At 48.4% G+C, this 14,681-nt stretch overlaps 8 protein-coding genes across 8 annotated transcripts; 4 read left to right on the forward strand and 4 right to left on the reverse strand.

Annotated features, from left to right (window-relative positions):
- The first annotated feature begins 288 nt into the window (after positions 1-288).
- On the forward strand, positions 289-3,111 carry V8C40DRAFT_258070 (uncharacterized protein). Its single transcript, XM_083218638.1, has 6 exons — positions 289-614; positions 680-916; positions 984-1,094; positions 1,209-1,990; positions 2,044-2,277; positions 2,333-3,111. The coding sequence occupies exons 1-6, from the start codon at positions 530-532 to the stop codon at positions 2,432-2,434; spliced, it is 1,551 nt and encodes a 516-aa protein (XP_083067823.1). The 5' UTR covers positions 289-529; the 3' UTR covers positions 2,435-3,111.
- On the reverse strand, positions 2,277-3,959 carry V8C40DRAFT_258074 (protein-lysine N-methyltransferase). Its single transcript, XM_083218639.1, has 6 exons — positions 3,806-3,959; positions 3,542-3,698; positions 3,349-3,465; positions 3,153-3,267; positions 2,962-3,033; positions 2,277-2,897 (listed from the first exon to the last, which is right to left on the reverse strand). Exons 1-6 carry the CDS (start codon positions 3,829-3,831, stop codon positions 2,680-2,682), a joined length of 705 nt encoding a protein of 234 aa, XP_083067824.1. The 5' UTR covers positions 3,832-3,959; the 3' UTR covers positions 2,277-2,679.
- A 170-nt stretch (positions 3,960-4,129) lies between these two features.
- On the reverse strand, positions 4,130-6,332 carry V8C40DRAFT_258078 (fatty acid desaturase-domain-containing protein). The gene is made up of 2 exons (XM_083218640.1): positions 5,898-6,332; positions 4,130-5,821 (listed from the first exon to the last, which is right to left on the reverse strand). Exons 1-2 carry the CDS (start codon positions 6,125-6,127, stop codon positions 4,330-4,332), a joined length of 1,722 nt encoding a protein of 573 aa, XP_083067825.1. The 5' UTR covers positions 6,128-6,332; the 3' UTR covers positions 4,130-4,329.
- A 112-nt stretch (positions 6,333-6,444) lies between these two features.
- V8C40DRAFT_258081 (histone-fold-containing protein) lies at positions 6,445-7,660 on the reverse strand. The gene is made up of 3 exons (XM_083218641.1): positions 7,435-7,660; positions 7,051-7,343; positions 6,445-6,998 (listed from the first exon to the last, which is right to left on the reverse strand). Exons 1-3 carry the CDS (start codon positions 7,488-7,490, stop codon positions 6,940-6,942), a joined length of 408 nt encoding a protein of 135 aa, XP_083067826.1. The 5' UTR covers positions 7,491-7,660; the 3' UTR covers positions 6,445-6,939.
- Positions 7,661-7,935: 275 nt separating this feature from the next.
- V8C40DRAFT_258083 (uncharacterized protein) lies at positions 7,936-8,455 on the forward strand. The gene has a single exon (XM_083218642.1). It carries the CDS (start codon positions 8,194-8,196, stop codon positions 8,422-8,424), a length of 231 nt encoding a protein of 76 aa, XP_083067827.1. The 5' UTR covers positions 7,936-8,193; the 3' UTR covers positions 8,425-8,455.
- Positions 8,456-9,258: 803 nt separating this feature from the next.
- V8C40DRAFT_258085 (histone-fold-containing protein) lies at positions 9,259-10,260 on the forward strand. Its single transcript, XM_083218643.1, has 3 exons — positions 9,259-9,596; positions 9,665-9,736; positions 9,802-10,260. Exons 1-3 carry the CDS (start codon positions 9,434-9,436, stop codon positions 9,978-9,980), a joined length of 414 nt encoding a protein of 137 aa, XP_083067828.1. The 5' UTR covers positions 9,259-9,433; the 3' UTR covers positions 9,981-10,260.
- V8C40DRAFT_258086 (uncharacterized protein) lies at positions 10,194-12,404 on the reverse strand. Its single transcript, XM_083218644.1, has 3 exons — positions 12,172-12,404; positions 10,760-12,104; positions 10,194-10,707 (listed from the first exon to the last, which is right to left on the reverse strand). Exons 1-3 carry the CDS (start codon positions 12,284-12,286, stop codon positions 10,266-10,268), a joined length of 1,902 nt encoding a protein of 633 aa, XP_083067829.1. The 5' UTR covers positions 12,287-12,404; the 3' UTR covers positions 10,194-10,265.
- A 412-nt stretch (positions 12,405-12,816) lies between these two features.
- V8C40DRAFT_258092 (complex I NDUFA9 subunit family protein) lies at positions 12,817-14,646 on the forward strand. Its single transcript, XM_083218645.1, has 9 exons — positions 12,817-13,031; positions 13,086-13,099; positions 13,159-13,221; positions 13,282-13,376; positions 13,436-13,527; positions 13,583-13,724; positions 13,778-13,936; positions 13,988-14,323; positions 14,386-14,646. Exons 1-9 carry the CDS (start codon positions 12,901-12,903, stop codon positions 14,482-14,484), a joined length of 1,131 nt encoding a protein of 376 aa, XP_083067830.1. The 5' UTR covers positions 12,817-12,900; the 3' UTR covers positions 14,485-14,646.
- Positions 14,647-14,681: the final 35 nt, after the last annotated feature.

Genomic DNA, 14,681 nt, shown 5'->3' on the forward strand with positions numbered 1-14,681 from the left:
GGCATGTACATGGGCATTTTCAAAAATAGACATGCATATAACAGCTAAGAAGTGTTATAACAAACTGAATAAAATAAAATAAAAACTCAAAGAGATACATGCATACTCAATTCAAATATTCCCACTCAATGCGTTGTGCTTCCATAAAGCCCTTTGTTGAGAGTGTGCTGAGAAGTCACTGTTAGCCGCTTTTCTTAGCCGCTGCTAAGGCAAGGCACGCACTCTATAGCGCATCTGTGCGATCGGCGGATGCGCCATGCTAGTAGCAGCACTCAAGCCGAGTTAATGCGCGTGCCCAAACATCCGATATTCGATTACATACAACTTCTTAATGCCCATCGCCCGCAAGGCTGAATATCATCGCTCTGCCAATCTCTTCCCACCATCTTCGCCAGAGGCGCTGCACAAAAAGGTCGCAGACATCGACCATCGATCGATCCTTGCAAACGGCAATTCGGCCTTCGTCGAGAGGCGCGTCGAAAGTTGAAACTCCAGCGTCAATCGCATCACACCCATTCCCACAGTCGCCATGTCCACTCGACCAACGACTCCCGCATCTCCCAAAAATGCCAAAATCAAATCCCCTTCGCCGGGATGTCCAGTGTTCGGCTGCGGTGAGTCTACAACCCAAAATAAAGTCTCCAAGCATCGCATTGCTGGCTTACTAACTCGCCTTCAGAGCATGTTCAGCGTCTCCTGTCCCAGAGCCAAGAGGTCATGAATAGCTCGGTAGCGCACTACAAGATGATCCTCCGAGGCATCTTCGATACGAGTCCCATCGTTCCCCAGACTTCAACAAACACGGAAGGCCGCCCCGTCACTTCCCTTACCTCGAACTATCTGTGTCTACAATGCCCAGTTACGGTGTCTGAAGACGATCGGCTGGATCACGGCACCGAGAAACTACACCGATTCTGTACGTAACGCCTCCGATACGGCCGATTGAATAATGCTATGCGATTCATAGTTGCTTACAAATACAGATGTCGACTCTCGCAGCGGTGCACTTTATTGTCAGATATGCGATGACCTCGTTTGGGACCCCACGCTGGAGGAGCTCAGAGTGCGAAAGATTGGAACCGGGACGTTTTCAAGTATGCAAACCCCCAAGGACCGCTTCACAATGCCTTCTTTTTCGCTTTCCATGTTTGGAAGTTGTCAATTGGCCGTCATCTCTAGACATTGGTGACCTAACCTGCTTCCTTTAGCAAACCGAAAACGAAAGCACGACGAACTTTTTGCCGATTCGGCCAAAGAGGATCCTCGCCTCATCCAAGCCAACACAACCGTCGCATCGTGCCGGGCGAGTGGCCTTCGCGGCATCTACAACGCAGGTGCAACTTGCTATCAAAATGTCGTGCTTCAGAGCTTCCTCCACAACCCCCTCCTGCGCAACTTCTATCTGAGCGATGGACACCAGAGCAGCGAATGCAGCATCTCTCACTGCTTGAGCTGTGCCATGGACGACATGTTCCAGGACTTTTACGCGTTGGAAAGTACTAACGGCTACACGGCCGCCAATATTCTGTCCGGGTTTTGGATTTCAGAAAAGAAGGCGTTTGAAAATCTCGTAACCACCAAGGAGCAGGATGCCCATGAGTTTTTCCAGTTTTTGGCTGAAGAACTTCATGAGCGGAACGGCGATGGGAAGAAGCCGCAGGGTGGCAGCGAACATACGTGCAACTGCATCATCCACCAGACATTTTACGGCAAAATGCAAACAGTTACGACCTGCCAGAACTGCGGCGGCATGACCCATGCGGTCCAATCTTTCCTGGATCTCAGTCTAGGTGTTGACACGCTGGCACAGAGACGAGCTAAGAAGACGGGTCAGAAGCTGCCGGCGCTTTCACTGAACGATTGTCTGGACGAGGAGTACGTCAAGTCGGATAAATGCGAGTATAGGTGCCACAACTGCGCATCAACACAGCAAGCACGGAGGTATACCAACATTAAACGCCTGCCTAACGTATTATCTATCCAACTCAAGGTAAGTCGTATTGCCATCAATACCTTGGGTCCGCTACTGACATGTCTCCCCAGAGATTCGAGTTCAAACAGGGAAAACATGACCGGGCTGCGTCCAAGATTGATAACACCGTTCAATTCCCGCTGCAGCTCAACATGCTTCCCTACACCAACCGTGCTCGCAGCCGCGGCAGTCGGGAGGATATGGAATTGGAGAGGTCGTGTACCTATGACCTCCTCAGCGTTGTCGTTCACGTTGGCGAGATAGAGACTGGCCACTACGTGTCATATTGTCGAGTTGGGGATCAGGTATGGCCGGCACTCCTTACTCTCTCTGTCTGTTCCTTTTCACTAATAAACACAGTGGTTCAAGTTCAACGATCACAGGGTAGAGCTGGCAAAGACGTCGGATGTGCTTGGCGCCCAGGCGTATCTATTGTTCTATATCATCCGGTCTCTCGCCTAGGAGGCATCATTGTCTATGCTATAATCAAGGACACCATACCTACTATACCCACTATCCCTGGACTATGGGATGAATTAGCATACAATCCAGCATACTATAGCTCGTCAATATGGCTATGTGTCTTATTTTAAAAGGGGGCGCCTGTCCTGTCATGGCTGTCTATACATCCAATTACCCGTCTACCTCTCATGTCAATATGGTTGTGCTTATGAGATACCCCAGTGGCATCCTCTTTTTTTCCCCTTCTACCGCCATTTCCAATTTGGGCACTCGAAATTGGCGTAGCAGTAAAACTCATTGCTAAGACCTCTTGTATGCTTGGGCTCAAAGGCAGTTGTCTGCACCCCCAGTGCCTTGTATAGCTTGAGAATCAGTGACTCCATTCTTTCTCCGGTGCAGACAATGAGATTGGGTGATGGTCCGCCGCTACTTGGTTTGAGAAGCCAGCGCACAGTCAAGGCAGCTTACGGCCAGAATTAGTTTATAGATCTAGAGGGGGGTTGGATATCAGGGCGGGAATTTGGTACCTTTGGTCTGGCAGTCTTCGCTCAGAAATGGTGGATCAACGATGATTCTGTCCATGGATCCTTTGAGGTGACCTGCGTGCAGATGAGATTGTTATATAAGTATTAAGACTTCATGCAGATCTTAGGAGAAAGAAGAAAATTTGCAGAGACAATGATAATATATAGGGAAAAATTCGAGTTGACTCTCATACCTGGTAGTTTGACTGGCTGTTGGAAATCATAAAAGTAAAATTCGGGAAACACGCCAAACCGGTTGTCGTGTTCCAGAAGAACAAGCTTTGGCTTCTCATCATCACTTCGATCTCGCTACAGCATGTAGAAAATGGGAAACATTAGCACTGCTTTCTCTCCTTCTCATACAGATTGTATGACTCTGTAGAAACTCACCAGGAGATTCCTGAGCGCAACGAAAACGCTCGGCGCGGAGACAACACCGATGGTCATGTCACTTGTCGCATCTCTAAGCAGCTCCGTTGCCAGTGTATTGGCAGTTTCTTCTGAATACTGTAACAAAAATCAACAATTAGCCCTCATTTTCGCGAGTATTTTTGAGAAAGAGTCAAGCGTTGTAAGTACGCACCCAAAACTGAGACTCATTCCAGTCCTCTTGAAAAGTATCTATGGACAGCAGGCTGTTGCTCTCCGCCTCGTCCTTCAGCTTCTGGAACTTTGCCTGGTGCTCGTCTCTCTCTGCCTCAAACGACTTGAGCGCCGCGAGGGCATGTGCCGAGAGGGTGCTATATTTCAGCAAAAGTCAGTCATTTCATTATATCCCAGATCCCTCCATTGCTTTCTTTTGCAAACTCTGAAATTTTGACGAGGGCGAGAGAACGGGGCTGTTTACATGGGCTCATCATCGCTGTCAGACATTTTTGTCTTTTTGTGCTTTTATAGGTGCTGCTTTGGAATGGAGACCTGGAAGTGCCTGTAATGTGTCCGAGTCAAATGGTAAAAAATGTTCGCGGCTTTGCGATGGTTTGGGGTGTGCTACTGTATCTACCAGTTTGCGATGGAAAAGGTACTTCCCAGAGAGTAGAGAGTTAAGTATAGGCACTGCATGATTATGACTAGAGATACCTGAGGCTAAGGCGTCTGCCAAGTATTTTTCATGATTACGTACAGGCTATGTGTTAGTACGTGATACACCAAAAATGAACTCTCAGGATATTTTAATCTTATACGAAAGAACAAACTTGAAGCTTTTAATAGCTAATAGTAAAGCGGCCGCGACACAATGCAAATTTCTATCGCACTATTTCTTTTTTTTTTTAACCTACCTGGATTTAATTCTTCTAATCTCATGTACTCATACACACATATACTCTCTATCCAAGTGCAAGACTTTTATCTAGCAACATTTTATAGCATTCAGATAGCAAAATCCTTGGTCTTGGTAATCGTTTCCTGGCACTTTGAAAAGATGGCGGCTTGTCTGGCAACTTCTGCAAGCCTGCCAATGACCTGCCCATTGGCCGTTGTGAACCCATAGTACGCGTAAGGGATGTCGACTTCTTTGCAAAACTCAATGACGAGCTTCTGCGCGTCGCGGAAGTTGTGGCGCGGCAAGCGGGGGAATAAGTGATGGATGGCTTGGAACTGCAGGCCTCCGTGAACAAAGTCGAGCCAGCGAGGACAATCAACGTCCATTGTCGTTCTCAGCATCATCTGCGGGAAAGACTCCTGAGGGCCCAGGTCGGCGGTGCTCATGGCAAAGTGTGACAGCACAATCTGCACATGCAGAGGAGAGGCTGCAACGTGGCTCACCATCAAAAAGACAAAGCGAGACCAGTTATCGGGTATCGACTTGTACATAATTCCATAGCCGAACCAGATCCAGAAAAACACCTGCCCTGTTAGCTCGAGCCAGCGCTGATATGCAGCCTGGCCCTTCCGAGGTCCCTTTCCGTTGATGATGTAATCCCAAGACAGGACGTAGAGGTTAAAACGGCCAAGAGCCAAGAAAGGGTAGTACGTCCACGGCTGAATGCGCAAGAGGATTTTTGCAGCAGCATCATATGTCATAACTCGTTCATAAAAGGTAGACCTCAAGGATCCCAGTAAGCGGTGAGAAACGGCAAAGAGCGGCATGTGTTCGATGTCGGGATCGTGCTCAGGAGCATTTGTCACGATGTGGTGAACGTTGTGGTTGTGCTTCCACCAACCAAGGGAGAGGCCACCGACGAAATCAGCGATGAAGATGCCAATGGTCGTATCAATGTAATAGTTGTGCGTAATGCCCATGTGGCCAGCATCATGGGCTGTGAAGACGAGCTGATGCCACAAGAAACCAAGTGAGAGGGCACTGATGATATAGTAACCATAGGAAAGAGCAATCAGCATCGTACCAAACAGAGAAAGATAACGAAGGCATTCCCAGGCGTATGCCGAATAGTTTGTCTTGTAGAGGCCAGCATCGATAATTTTCTGATGCAGCTCGCGGTATTTGACAACGATGTGAGCTTGCGTGGCCTCGTCAACAGCGGGGTATTTTTCCAGGTCAAGCGAGATGTACTCGCGGGTGATAACGTCTAAATAAGACATGCCATCTAGCGGCGCCTTGTCCGTAGTTGACTCGGACGAGAAGGACCCCGACCTCGCTGCTCCGTGACCCGACGCATTCTTTCGATCACGCAGCGACTTTGAGTCAACGTCAAACACAGGCGAGGGTGCCCGGGAGCTCTCCGAGCTGATATCCTCTCCTGTTGATATGTGATTGATGCCTTTGCTATGATCCGATTCAATTTCTTCCATTGTTCGAAAGACACCGCCCTGGATAGGCGGCCGGAAGTTCAGCCAAGAGCCCTCAATTCTGCCAATGCGGTACTTGGCCATCCTTTCCTTTGCGTCTTGTGAGTGTATGCTACAGGTTGAAACAAAGGAGCGTTAGCAATTCGTTCAGCACACGCGTCGTCGTCCCGGTGAAGCAGTCCACCTACACTTCGACCCAGTCCGTGGCATCTCTGCCCACCATATGCATAATGGCCTTGGGTCCTCCCGGATGATATTGAAGCCAGCCATCAAGCCGCAAGACATATCCGCGGTGAATAATGATATGTCGTCCGCTAGCAATCATGGCCTCAATCTCATCGCGGGTCATGAGGGGTAGAACCCTCTTTCCGCCAACATCCTGCGCCGGCTGGCGAGAAGAATCATCAATGGCCGACATGGTGCTAATACATGACAATCGTAAAAGTGAAAGGAGGAAACAGAGCAAAAGAAAAAGGGTCAAGCAGGTTGTGTAGGAAAGAAGACGGTTGAGCTAGAAACCGATGTTGAGAATTCACCGCTTAAAGCCACGGAAGCCGCACGTATCGAATGACTTTGGTAAAGGTACGGAGGAGAATGAGGCGAGGTACAAGCACATATTTACGACAGACGCCGCCACCAAGGTCCCCATTAAACTGCGAGTAGTACTAACCCGCTATTTATGGCCCTTTCCGTATTAGCTAAGGGAGACACAGCCAAGGTGAATACTGAATTGATGCTAGTGGGGGGAAGCTAACAGCTAAAGTCAAAGAGGCGTAATAGAGCTGCAAGTAGAGAAATACGCATACAAAACCCCATACAAAATGATCGAATATTATAGATATTGAAGAGATGCGAATTGCAATTCAATTATAAATGCGTTTACAATGAAAAAATGTTGAGGGATTATACGAGAAATATGGAAAGAAAATATCATGTTGGAATTACTCAGTTCAGATGAGAATTCGAGACAAAACATTGAGCATTTTTTTCTCAACCATGATTGACTATCAAACTCCATATCATACATCACTTGCGACTGAAGAGACCAATTGGATTGGTAAACGTTTTAATGAAGTGCATTTGAAAAAAACCCTAATTGATTCATGATCATAGCCGTGGGGGATTAATGTACAACCCAGACGTACAAAAGCAACCGTAAACCTTATCCCTTGACCCCTTTATGACAACCAAAACGACCTCGAAAGAAAGCGCAAACGACTAACGGAAAAATTACAATTCTTGGCTAGAACCCTTGCCAGTCTTGCCAGTCGTCTTCTTGGGGAGGAGGTCTGTAAAAAGTCAGTAACCATTTACTTCTTGTTGTGGATTCGGAAGTCTTACTCTGGTGGATGTTGGGCAGAACACCACCCTGAGCGATGGTGACGTGTCCCAGCAGCTTGTTCAACTCCTCATCGTTTCGGATGGCGAGCTGGAGGTGACGAGGGATGATACGGGTCTTCTTGTTGTCACGAGCGGCGTTACCAGCCAACTCGAGGATTTCGGCAGCGAGGTACTCGAGAACGGCAGCGAGGTAGACGGGAGCACCGGCACCGACACGCTGAGCGTAGTTGCCCTTGCGGAGAAGACGGTGGACACGACCAACGGGGAACGCAAGACCCGCCTTGGAGGATCGGCTGAAATGGAGTCAGGTTTGCGTGTTCAAGTGGATGGATTGTTTTGATCTTGTTTGGATCAGAACGCGTGTACCGCGTCGAGTGAACTTACGATTGAGCGTTCTTGGAGCCAGAGGCCTTGCCGCCAGATTTGCCGCCGCCAGTCATTTTGAAGTTGGTTTTTGGGTTAACGAAAAATTACTCGAAAGTAGATGCAAGGTGCGAGATGCGGCAAATGTCGGAATGGTAAACGTGCAGCGTGGATAGTTGAGAGACAGTGTAAATGGAGAGGTTTGAGTTCGGCGGGGGGAATCTACGTTAAGTAGTTTTTGGTGCTCAGCGCGCGAGATCACCAATCACCCTCCCTCTGAAGCTACAAATGCGCTAGTCCCGTTTGGGAAAATAGACGTGTCCCAAGGAAAACAATGCGACAATCAACTGGAACTGCGGGGGGGTGTACAAAGTACATCGAGTACTGCCAAACTGGGTCCAGGCAGAGATGCAGCTAATGTCTGGCTCCAGGTACCTAGGCGGTACATGGCTTGGTATCCCGGCACTGAGCATTCTCTCCTCGCGATCTCTACCCCATCTCTGAGCTTCTCGTGTTGTGTGAGCCTCAATGTGGTGCCCATGATGGTTAGGTAGTCTCTTCTCATCATGCTGATGCCATCACTCTATATTATTGACAGGGCACTCTTGCACACGTAGGGAGTGTGTGAGGCTTCTATTACTCTCTCAGTGTAATAATATGCGTAAGATAACTGGCACTGCGCGTTGATTTGCAGCATTTCCTACTCAGAAAATGCACTGCAGCAAAATCATGGATACCACTCGCTCTGGATTAAATCGTAGCCTGCTTATTGGATGAAAAATGATGGATGATCCTGGGCGGTACTATGAATTTTGCTCCAGAGCTTCGTTAATCGTGCCGCTGTGGAATCTCGCGTACCCAGTCGTTTTACCTCAGGTCCATTTCTCTGTATGCAGATACAAGCATTGCAGTATCTATGGGGACATGATTTTGCTTACATGCTCCTTGCTTTTGATGTGGTTAATATTGGCTAGAGGAATTAGTCTGTGCCTACTCGATACTGTAATTTGATCCTGAACACGTGTATGGTCTACTATGTAACATTTGATGATTGTTGGATTGTATTAGTGTTGTTGCCTCAAGATTGCTGGTTACCGCTGTGCGAAACCCTGATTATGAGGATTTGTGATCGTCTCTTCACCTCAATCCGCCCCAAACTTGCACTACATGCGCCTGTGCACATTATCTAGAACAATTCAGAGAAAGATACATGCACGAGCAAGAATAATTGAGTAGACAATGGTGCAATCGCAGGAATCACTACAGTGTTACAGGGTAGGCAGGGCTGAGGCAAAAATGAGGCTATCCAGGCCCTCGTGCTAAGAGGCGGTATGTACCAGGGCGCGTTCAGGCAGAACACTCCGGCGCGCAAGGCAAAGGCGGTAGGTACATGCGCTGGTGAGATCACAAGAAAAAAGGTACATCCGTCCTCAGCTGGAAGGGGGGGCTGGTGGAGAGACAAGCTGCATCGATAAAAAAGGCTGGGACTGGCCAATCACATGCAGCTCAGCAAAGAAATAGCAGCAGAAAAAAAAAGAAAAACAACAAAAAAGACGCGACTAGACGTTATGGAGCGAGCAAGGCAATCGCATCTGGTACAGGGACTCGAGCCCCGTTGAGAAATGCGTGATAATCAAGTTGCGCCATCCCGAGAAATGCTTAGCGCGGCATAACTGGAGCACAAGCAGTGACTTGTGAATACATGGTACTTTGCAGCGAACCTTTTTTTTTTTTCGGGCCTACCAGAGGCTGGCACCCTTTTTCGCAGCCCAGCAGTTTTACCGCACTTTTGCAGCTACGAGGGCGTGCACGCGCCTTCGCTCGCGCCACCCCTACTTGCTTCCCCCAAGCAAATCAGTAATCCACTTGCACCAACGCGTCCAGCTACAAAAGCCCAGCTCATCCCCAAACGTCTTTCCCGCACCATTCACTTTCATCATCACCCGCTGCCAGCCCGCCCTTTTGCCATTTTGATTATCAACACTTGAAATCTACATCGATTGCATCAACTTAATCCAAAATGCCTCCCAAAGCTGCCGACAAGAAGCCCGCCGCCAAGGCCCCCTCAACCGCCAGCAAGGCTCCCGAGAAGAAGGACGCTGGCAAGAAGACCGCCGCCTCTGGCGAGAAGAAGAAGCGGTCAAAGACTCGCAAGGAGACCTACAGCTCCTACATCTACAAGGGTTTGTCAACACCGGATTTTTTTCTACTTCTCTTCTGTTTTTGCATTTGATTCTAACTTGGTACACAGTCCTCAAGCAGGTCCACCCTGACACCGGTATTTCCAACCGTGCCATGTCCATCCTCAACTCGTTCGTCAACGGTAAGCTTTTCTCGCATTCACTTTCCCTTTTCAGATCCATTTCCCAATCATACTGACTTGAATAGATATCTTCGAGCGCGTTGCCACCGAGGCTTCCAAGCTGGCTGCTTACAACAAGAAGTCCACAATCTCTTCCCGAGAGATCCAGACATCTGTCCGATTGATCCTGCCGGGTGAATTGGCCAAGCACGCCGTCTCTGAGGGCACCAAGGCCGTCACCAAGTACTCTTCATCCACGAAATAAAGGGTCAAGATGGCTGGTTCTGATTTCAAATCTGAAAACTTGGGTTTTTGTTTGCGTGACTTTAGTGTCTTTACTCGAGACGATGGGTGACTGTGTTTCGCCTTTGGGATCTCTTAATGCGTTACGGATGGTTTGCTTTATGGGGGCAATGTCTTCACGGTCAATGGGGTTCGCGGTTGTACAATAGCTATCGAGGATATCTCGAAGCAATGGTTTCTGCACATTATGCTATTTTATTTTCCTCTGCATCAACAATTACAGAATCTCCTAAATTGTCCATGTCTTCTACCCCTGCCCAAGGCCCGCTCGGGTTCTTTTCATTGTTTGACTCACAGGATGCAGTATACCTTGATTATCACTAGCGCCCAAAGGTGTTCCGGTACTCCAGCCCATTTTCTCAAGCATATTTCGACCCCGGTTTCCACTTCCCAACTCTGGCGCAGACGCACCGATGACCTCACCATCCCGGTAGCTAGTTCCGGCATCATTTCGTCCTGACGGCTTCTGTCGACTTTGTTTGGACGGTTGAGAGGGCCGTGAATATTGCCGTTTAATTCGCGTGACGGCCTGCTCAAAAGCGGCTTCCCTATATGTCGTCTTTTTCGTTCGATAAAGGACTGGTCTACGCTGCTCGCCAGCCCCAATCGACTTGGATTTAATATCGAATTTGTTTGCTAAATCGTGTACCATTTTTCTTGTTCGTTTATCCATTGGTGGCAGATTCAGGCTAGGAAACAGTCAGTAAGATGAACACTTTGAAAGTGCTATGGTATACGTGCGTTTCTTGAGATCCAAGGAGGAACGTTTTCACTTCCTCTGCAACTTGGCTCATGGTTATGCCTGTTGAGTATTTCGCTCGCAGGTCAACCTGGCCCTTCTTGCCAAGCAATCCCATAGCTCGCAACTCCTCCCTCTCCTTTTTCCTCTGGGCCTTTTTGAGCCGATCATTGTTGAACGCAGATTGAAGTTGCTCCTCAAGGTCAGAATCTATGTCATCCCCGAGCAACTGCAGGCGCCTCCCCTTGCCCTTTTTACGTCGCAGGCTCGGCCGTTCCCAGTCCATGAAATCGAAACCGGCCTGCTCTTCAAGGTCATCAAGATCGGGAATATCTTCGAGGTCGGGAATATCTTCTGATTCCGAATCAATTTCGACTTTCTTGGCGTTCTCTGGACCTGAAGGTGCCGATGGAGGAACTTCAGCGTCACCATCTGTTGATCCACTATCTGAATCGTCATCGTCATCAATTCCCATACCCTCAAACATTTCGCCATTCTCGCGCATGTTGGCGATGTAATCGGCGATCCAAGCGTCTTCTTCGTCCTTCTCCCGATTCCGTCGGCTGCGTGTTTTGCCTCGTTTTTTTGTTGGCCATAGCAGATCGTCGGAATCGTCATCTTCTAGTGTAGTACGGAGTTGAGGTCCCCTAACTGCAACTGAGATCTGTTTCTCCACTGCACGAATCTCGGTTGTCATAGACGTAAGTGTGATGCTGGGAGCCTGCTCTTTCGGCTTCATGGCGTTTCGGCCTTTAAAGACAATGACTTCATCGCTAGAGGTGTCGTCTTGAGATGCTGGATCCCCATTAATCTCTTCCTCGGTTGCCTTGTGTGGAGACATCGCTTCTTCGGGTGCTGGTTCTTCGGGCGCTTTCTCTTCAGACGTCTTCTCTTCAGGTGCTATCTCTGCAGATATCGTTTCTTCAATTATTGGTTCTTTAGGTGCTGTTCCTTCAAGTATTGGTTCTTCAGGTGTTATTTCTTCAGACATCGCTTCTTCAGGCATTGTTTCTTCAGGTATAATCTCTTCAGGTATAATCTCTTTAGTTGCTGCTTCGACATGGATTGTTTGTACAGGCGATAGTTCTTCATCTATCGTTTCAGATATCGCTTCTACAGGGGCTTCTTGTTGGGGTGTAGTTTCTTTGACTATCGAGTCTTTGGGCGTTGCAGTGCTCTGAGGACCATCCTTTGCAGTCTCTGTTTCTCTCCGTAGATCGAGCAAAGGGTCGTGAGTGCCCGAACTGACAAAGGTGACGGGTCTCTTCCGAAGCTGCGTGTTACTGCTCCAGAACGAGTTGTCATGATGAGAGGACTGTCGGGCTTCGTCGAGTAATGTGAAGGCAACTGTTATAAGGATGTCAGTTAGTTACGTGCCCTAATGCCCCTAATCAGACGTCTCGAAGGAAGCTACCGTTCTGTGCTGGAGTCGCAACATCATAGTTGGCGAAGTTGCCTCTTTGACGAGGCGATTGGTTCCAACCACCTCTCTGTTTCCCACCACGACCACGGCCACGCCCCCCCCTCATATTGACTGGTATCTGTGTTGTGAAGGCCGGTGCCAACAATTTGCATGGCACAATGACCAAAAGCGATTCTGGAGGTCTGTTGGAACCATACCCTGGTGGAGAGATACCTAGGCTAAAGTGCAGCTGTGGAAGAGGAATCGCGCTGCCTTCTGAGGCTAGTGTGACTCTTTTTCGAGGTGGGGCACTTGTTACATAATCTGTTTCGTCCAATAGTCTGCAATGTAATTGACTTTTGTGCCTTAATTATCAGTGGCATCTAGCCCATTGTTTTTTCCTTATGAGAATCGAAAGGGCCGACAATGGATGATTTTTCAGATATTGGAATTAAAAATACTCGATTTTATCTTAGAGGACACTTCAATGAAATGATAATCTGCTGTTATTTTGAATGCACTTCCCCTGTGAAGCCATATGATTGTATCAACCTTTAATCTGCATATTGCCATATCTGGATTAGACTGAAATACTAGCGTGGTGCTCCTCGCAACTTATTTCGACTTGCTTGCTGACTTGTATGATCTTGGTGGGAGGGTCAATAGACAGCGTCAACAACGATCCCGAATTGGCCAGCTCAAAGTCTTCACCAGCTGCTCCCTGCTGCTAATTCGGCCAACATGGTGCTCGCTCTATTCTCGCGGGGAGCTCTCCGCAGTTCCGTCGCCGCCGGCGTCAGCAGCAAGCGATCCCTATCCGATGTAGCAATCACACGCACTGGCAAAACTATTCTACGGACAGAGGGAGGCCGGTAAGCAACGCACGCAACTGATACAGAGACATGTCAATTAACATCATCTTCCAGGTCTTCTCTCGGAGGTACGATCGCAATATTCGACGCTGGAGGTTCGAGGTTAGGGGGCTAACAGGCCGGACAGGACATACCGCGACAGTCTTCGGTGCGACGGGTCAATTGGGTCGGTACATTGTGAACCGCCTCGGTATGTCCAATGAATTGAAGCGCACGAGTGTTTGCCATGGCTCTAACTCTCTATATCTAGCCCGTCAAGGATGCACCGTTGTCGTCCCTTTCCGCGAAGAAATGACAAAGCGACACCTGAAACTGACTGGTGACCTCGGCCGCGTTATTTTTGTTGTATGGCTGTCACAGACGAATTGGACAAATTGGACGAGTTAATTCTGATGCATTCGCAGGAGTATGATCTTCGCAACACTGCTTCCATCGAAGCAAGTGTGAGGCACTCGGATGTCGTGTACAACCTTGTTGGCCGGGACTATCCTACCAAGTACGCATGACCAAGACCAACACTTCGATTTCGACGACATACTAAGTTGTGATAGGAACTTTACCCTCGAGGATGTGCATGTGGAAGGAACAGAGCGTATTGCTGAGGCCGTCGCAAAGTACGACGTTGATCGTTACATTCACGTCTCGTCTCACAACGCCGATGTCAACTCACCCTCTGAATTCTTCAGAACAAAGGTATGCGCAATCATTTAACTGTGAAAGTATAGAACTGACTTGCGCAATGCTAGGGACGTGGAGAGATTGTTGCCAGAAACATCTTCCCTGAGGCTACCATTGTGCGACCGGCACCCGTCTTCGGATTTGAGGATAACCTTCTGCTGAAGCTTGCTTCCGTACTGAACCTCTTCACAGCCAACAACATGCAGGAGAAATTCTGGCCAGTCCACGTAGGTGTCTGTAAATAGAGGTGTTTAACAGCCACGCTGACATATTCACAGTCTATCGACGTGGGTGCCGCTCTGGAGAAGATGCTGTATGATGACTCAACGGCTGGCAAGACTTTCGAGCTCTATGGACCCAAGCAGTACAGCTTGGCAGAGATTGCAGCTCTGGTGGACAAAGAAATCTTCAAGAAGCGACGACACATCAATGTGCCCAAGGCCATCCTAAAACCTGCGGCCAAGGTCCTGAACGACGTTCTGTGGTGGCACACCATCTCTGCGGATGAAGTGGAGCGAGAGTTCATTGACCAGGTCATTGACCCTGAAGCTAGCACATTCAAAGATCTTGGTATCGAACCAGGCGACATCGCCAACTTTACATACCACTATCTGGTAAGTGATGCGTTGTCCGAAGCTTGTTACGTGGCCGGTCAGCCGTCTAATTTCCTCTATAGCAAGGATTTCGAAGCTCTAATTACTACGACCTCCCCCCTGCCACGGAGAAGGAAAAGAAGGAGGACAAGAAGTACATCCATGTTTTGGATGAGCTATAAACACATCGCATTTGTATATCTACGAGGGATAGTACGGTATATAATACTATTAGAACCAAGAAAAACAGATGCTCTGGACGTGCCTATTCGGCATTCTTTGTTTGCAAAAGATAGTATTTACATAATTCAAAAAATAAAAAACAAAACAGTTTACCATATAAACCAATATGACCCTGGATAGCCGGGTTGGAGCTGAC

The sequence above is a fragment of the Trichoderma camerunense genome (assembly GCF_050948025.1).
Source record: "Trichoderma camerunense strain CBS 138272 chromosome Unknown V8C40scaffold_26, whole genome shotgun sequence".
NCBI classification, from domain to species: Eukaryota; Fungi; Ascomycota; class Sordariomycetes; order Hypocreales; family Hypocreaceae; genus Trichoderma; species Trichoderma camerunense.

Bases quoted from the DNA above. Each gene is read 5' to 3' on its own strand.
- V8C40DRAFT_258086 (XM_083218644.1), bottom strand. From the start codon at position 12,286: ATGAGGGGGGGGCGTGGCCGTGGTCGTGGTGGGAAACAGAGAGGTGGT. The intron at 12,105-12,171 runs GTAGCTTCCTTC...TCCTTATAACAG, and splicing joins TGCGACTCCAGCACAGAACG to TTGCCTTCACATTACTCGAC. The intron at 10,708-10,759 runs GCACGTATACCA...ACTGTTTCCTAG, and splicing joins CTCCTTGGATCTCAAGAAAC to CCTGAATCTGCCACCAATGG.
- V8C40DRAFT_258078 (XM_083218640.1), bottom strand. From the start codon at position 6,127: ATGTCGGCCATTGATGATTCTTCTCGCCAGCCGGCGCAGGATGTTGGC. The intron at 5,822-5,897 runs GTAGGTGGACTG...TTCAACCTGTAG, and splicing joins GCCACGGACTGGGTCGAAGT to CATACACTCACAAGACGCAA.
- V8C40DRAFT_258085 (XM_083218643.1), top strand. From the start codon at position 9,434: ATGCCTCCCAAAGCTGCCGACAAGAAGCCCGCCGCCAAGGCCCCCTCA. The intron at 9,597-9,664 runs GTTTGTCAACAC...CTTGGTACACAG, and splicing joins CAGCTCCTACATCTACAAGG to TCCTCAAGCAGGTCCACCCT. The intron at 9,737-9,801 runs GTAAGCTTTTCT...TGACTTGAATAG, and splicing joins CCTCAACTCGTTCGTCAACG to ATATCTTCGAGCGCGTTGCC.
- V8C40DRAFT_258083 (XM_083218642.1), top strand. From the start codon at position 8,194: ATGATGGATGATCCTGGGCGGTACTATGAATTTTGCTCCAGAGCTTCG.
- V8C40DRAFT_258081 (XM_083218641.1), bottom strand. From the start codon at position 7,490: ATGACTGGCGGCGGCAAATCTGGCGGCAAGGCCTCTGGCTCCAAGAAC. The intron at 7,344-7,434 runs GTAAGTTCACTC...ACTCCATTTCAG, and splicing joins GGCTCCAAGAACGCTCAATC to CCGATCCTCCAAGGCGGGTC. The intron at 6,999-7,050 runs GTAAGACTTCCG...GACTTTTTACAG, and splicing joins TCTGCCCAACATCCACCAGA to ACCTCCTCCCCAAGAAGACG.
- V8C40DRAFT_258074 (XM_083218639.1), bottom strand. From the start codon at position 3,831: ATGTCTGACAGCGATGATGAGCCCAT. The intron at 3,466-3,541 runs GTGCGTACTTAC...TTTTTGTTACAG, and splicing joins GGAATGAGTCTCAGTTTTGG to TATTCAGAAGAAACTGCCAA. The intron at 3,034-3,152 runs GTATGAGAGTCA...ATCTGCACGCAG, and splicing joins ACAGCCAGTCAAACTACCAG to GTCACCTCAAAGGATCCATG.
- V8C40DRAFT_258070 (XM_083218638.1), top strand. From the start codon at position 530: ATGTCCACTCGACCAACGACTCCCGCATCTCCCAAAAATGCCAAAATC. The intron at 615-679 runs GTGAGTCTACAA...ACTCGCCTTCAG, and splicing joins ATGTCCAGTGTTCGGCTGCG to AGCATGTTCAGCGTCTCCTG. The intron at 917-983 runs GTACGTAACGCC...TTACAAATACAG, and splicing joins CGAGAAACTACACCGATTCT to ATGTCGACTCTCGCAGCGGT.
- V8C40DRAFT_258092 (XM_083218645.1), top strand. From the start codon at position 12,901: ATGGTGCTCGCTCTATTCTCGCGGGGAGCTCTCCGCAGTTCCGTCGCC. The intron at 13,222-13,281 runs GTATGTCCAATG...CTCTATATCTAG, and splicing joins GTACATTGTGAACCGCCTCG to CCCGTCAAGGATGCACCGTT. The intron at 13,377-13,435 runs GTATGGCTGTCA...ATGCATTCGCAG, and splicing joins TCGGCCGCGTTATTTTTGTT to GAGTATGATCTTCGCAACAC.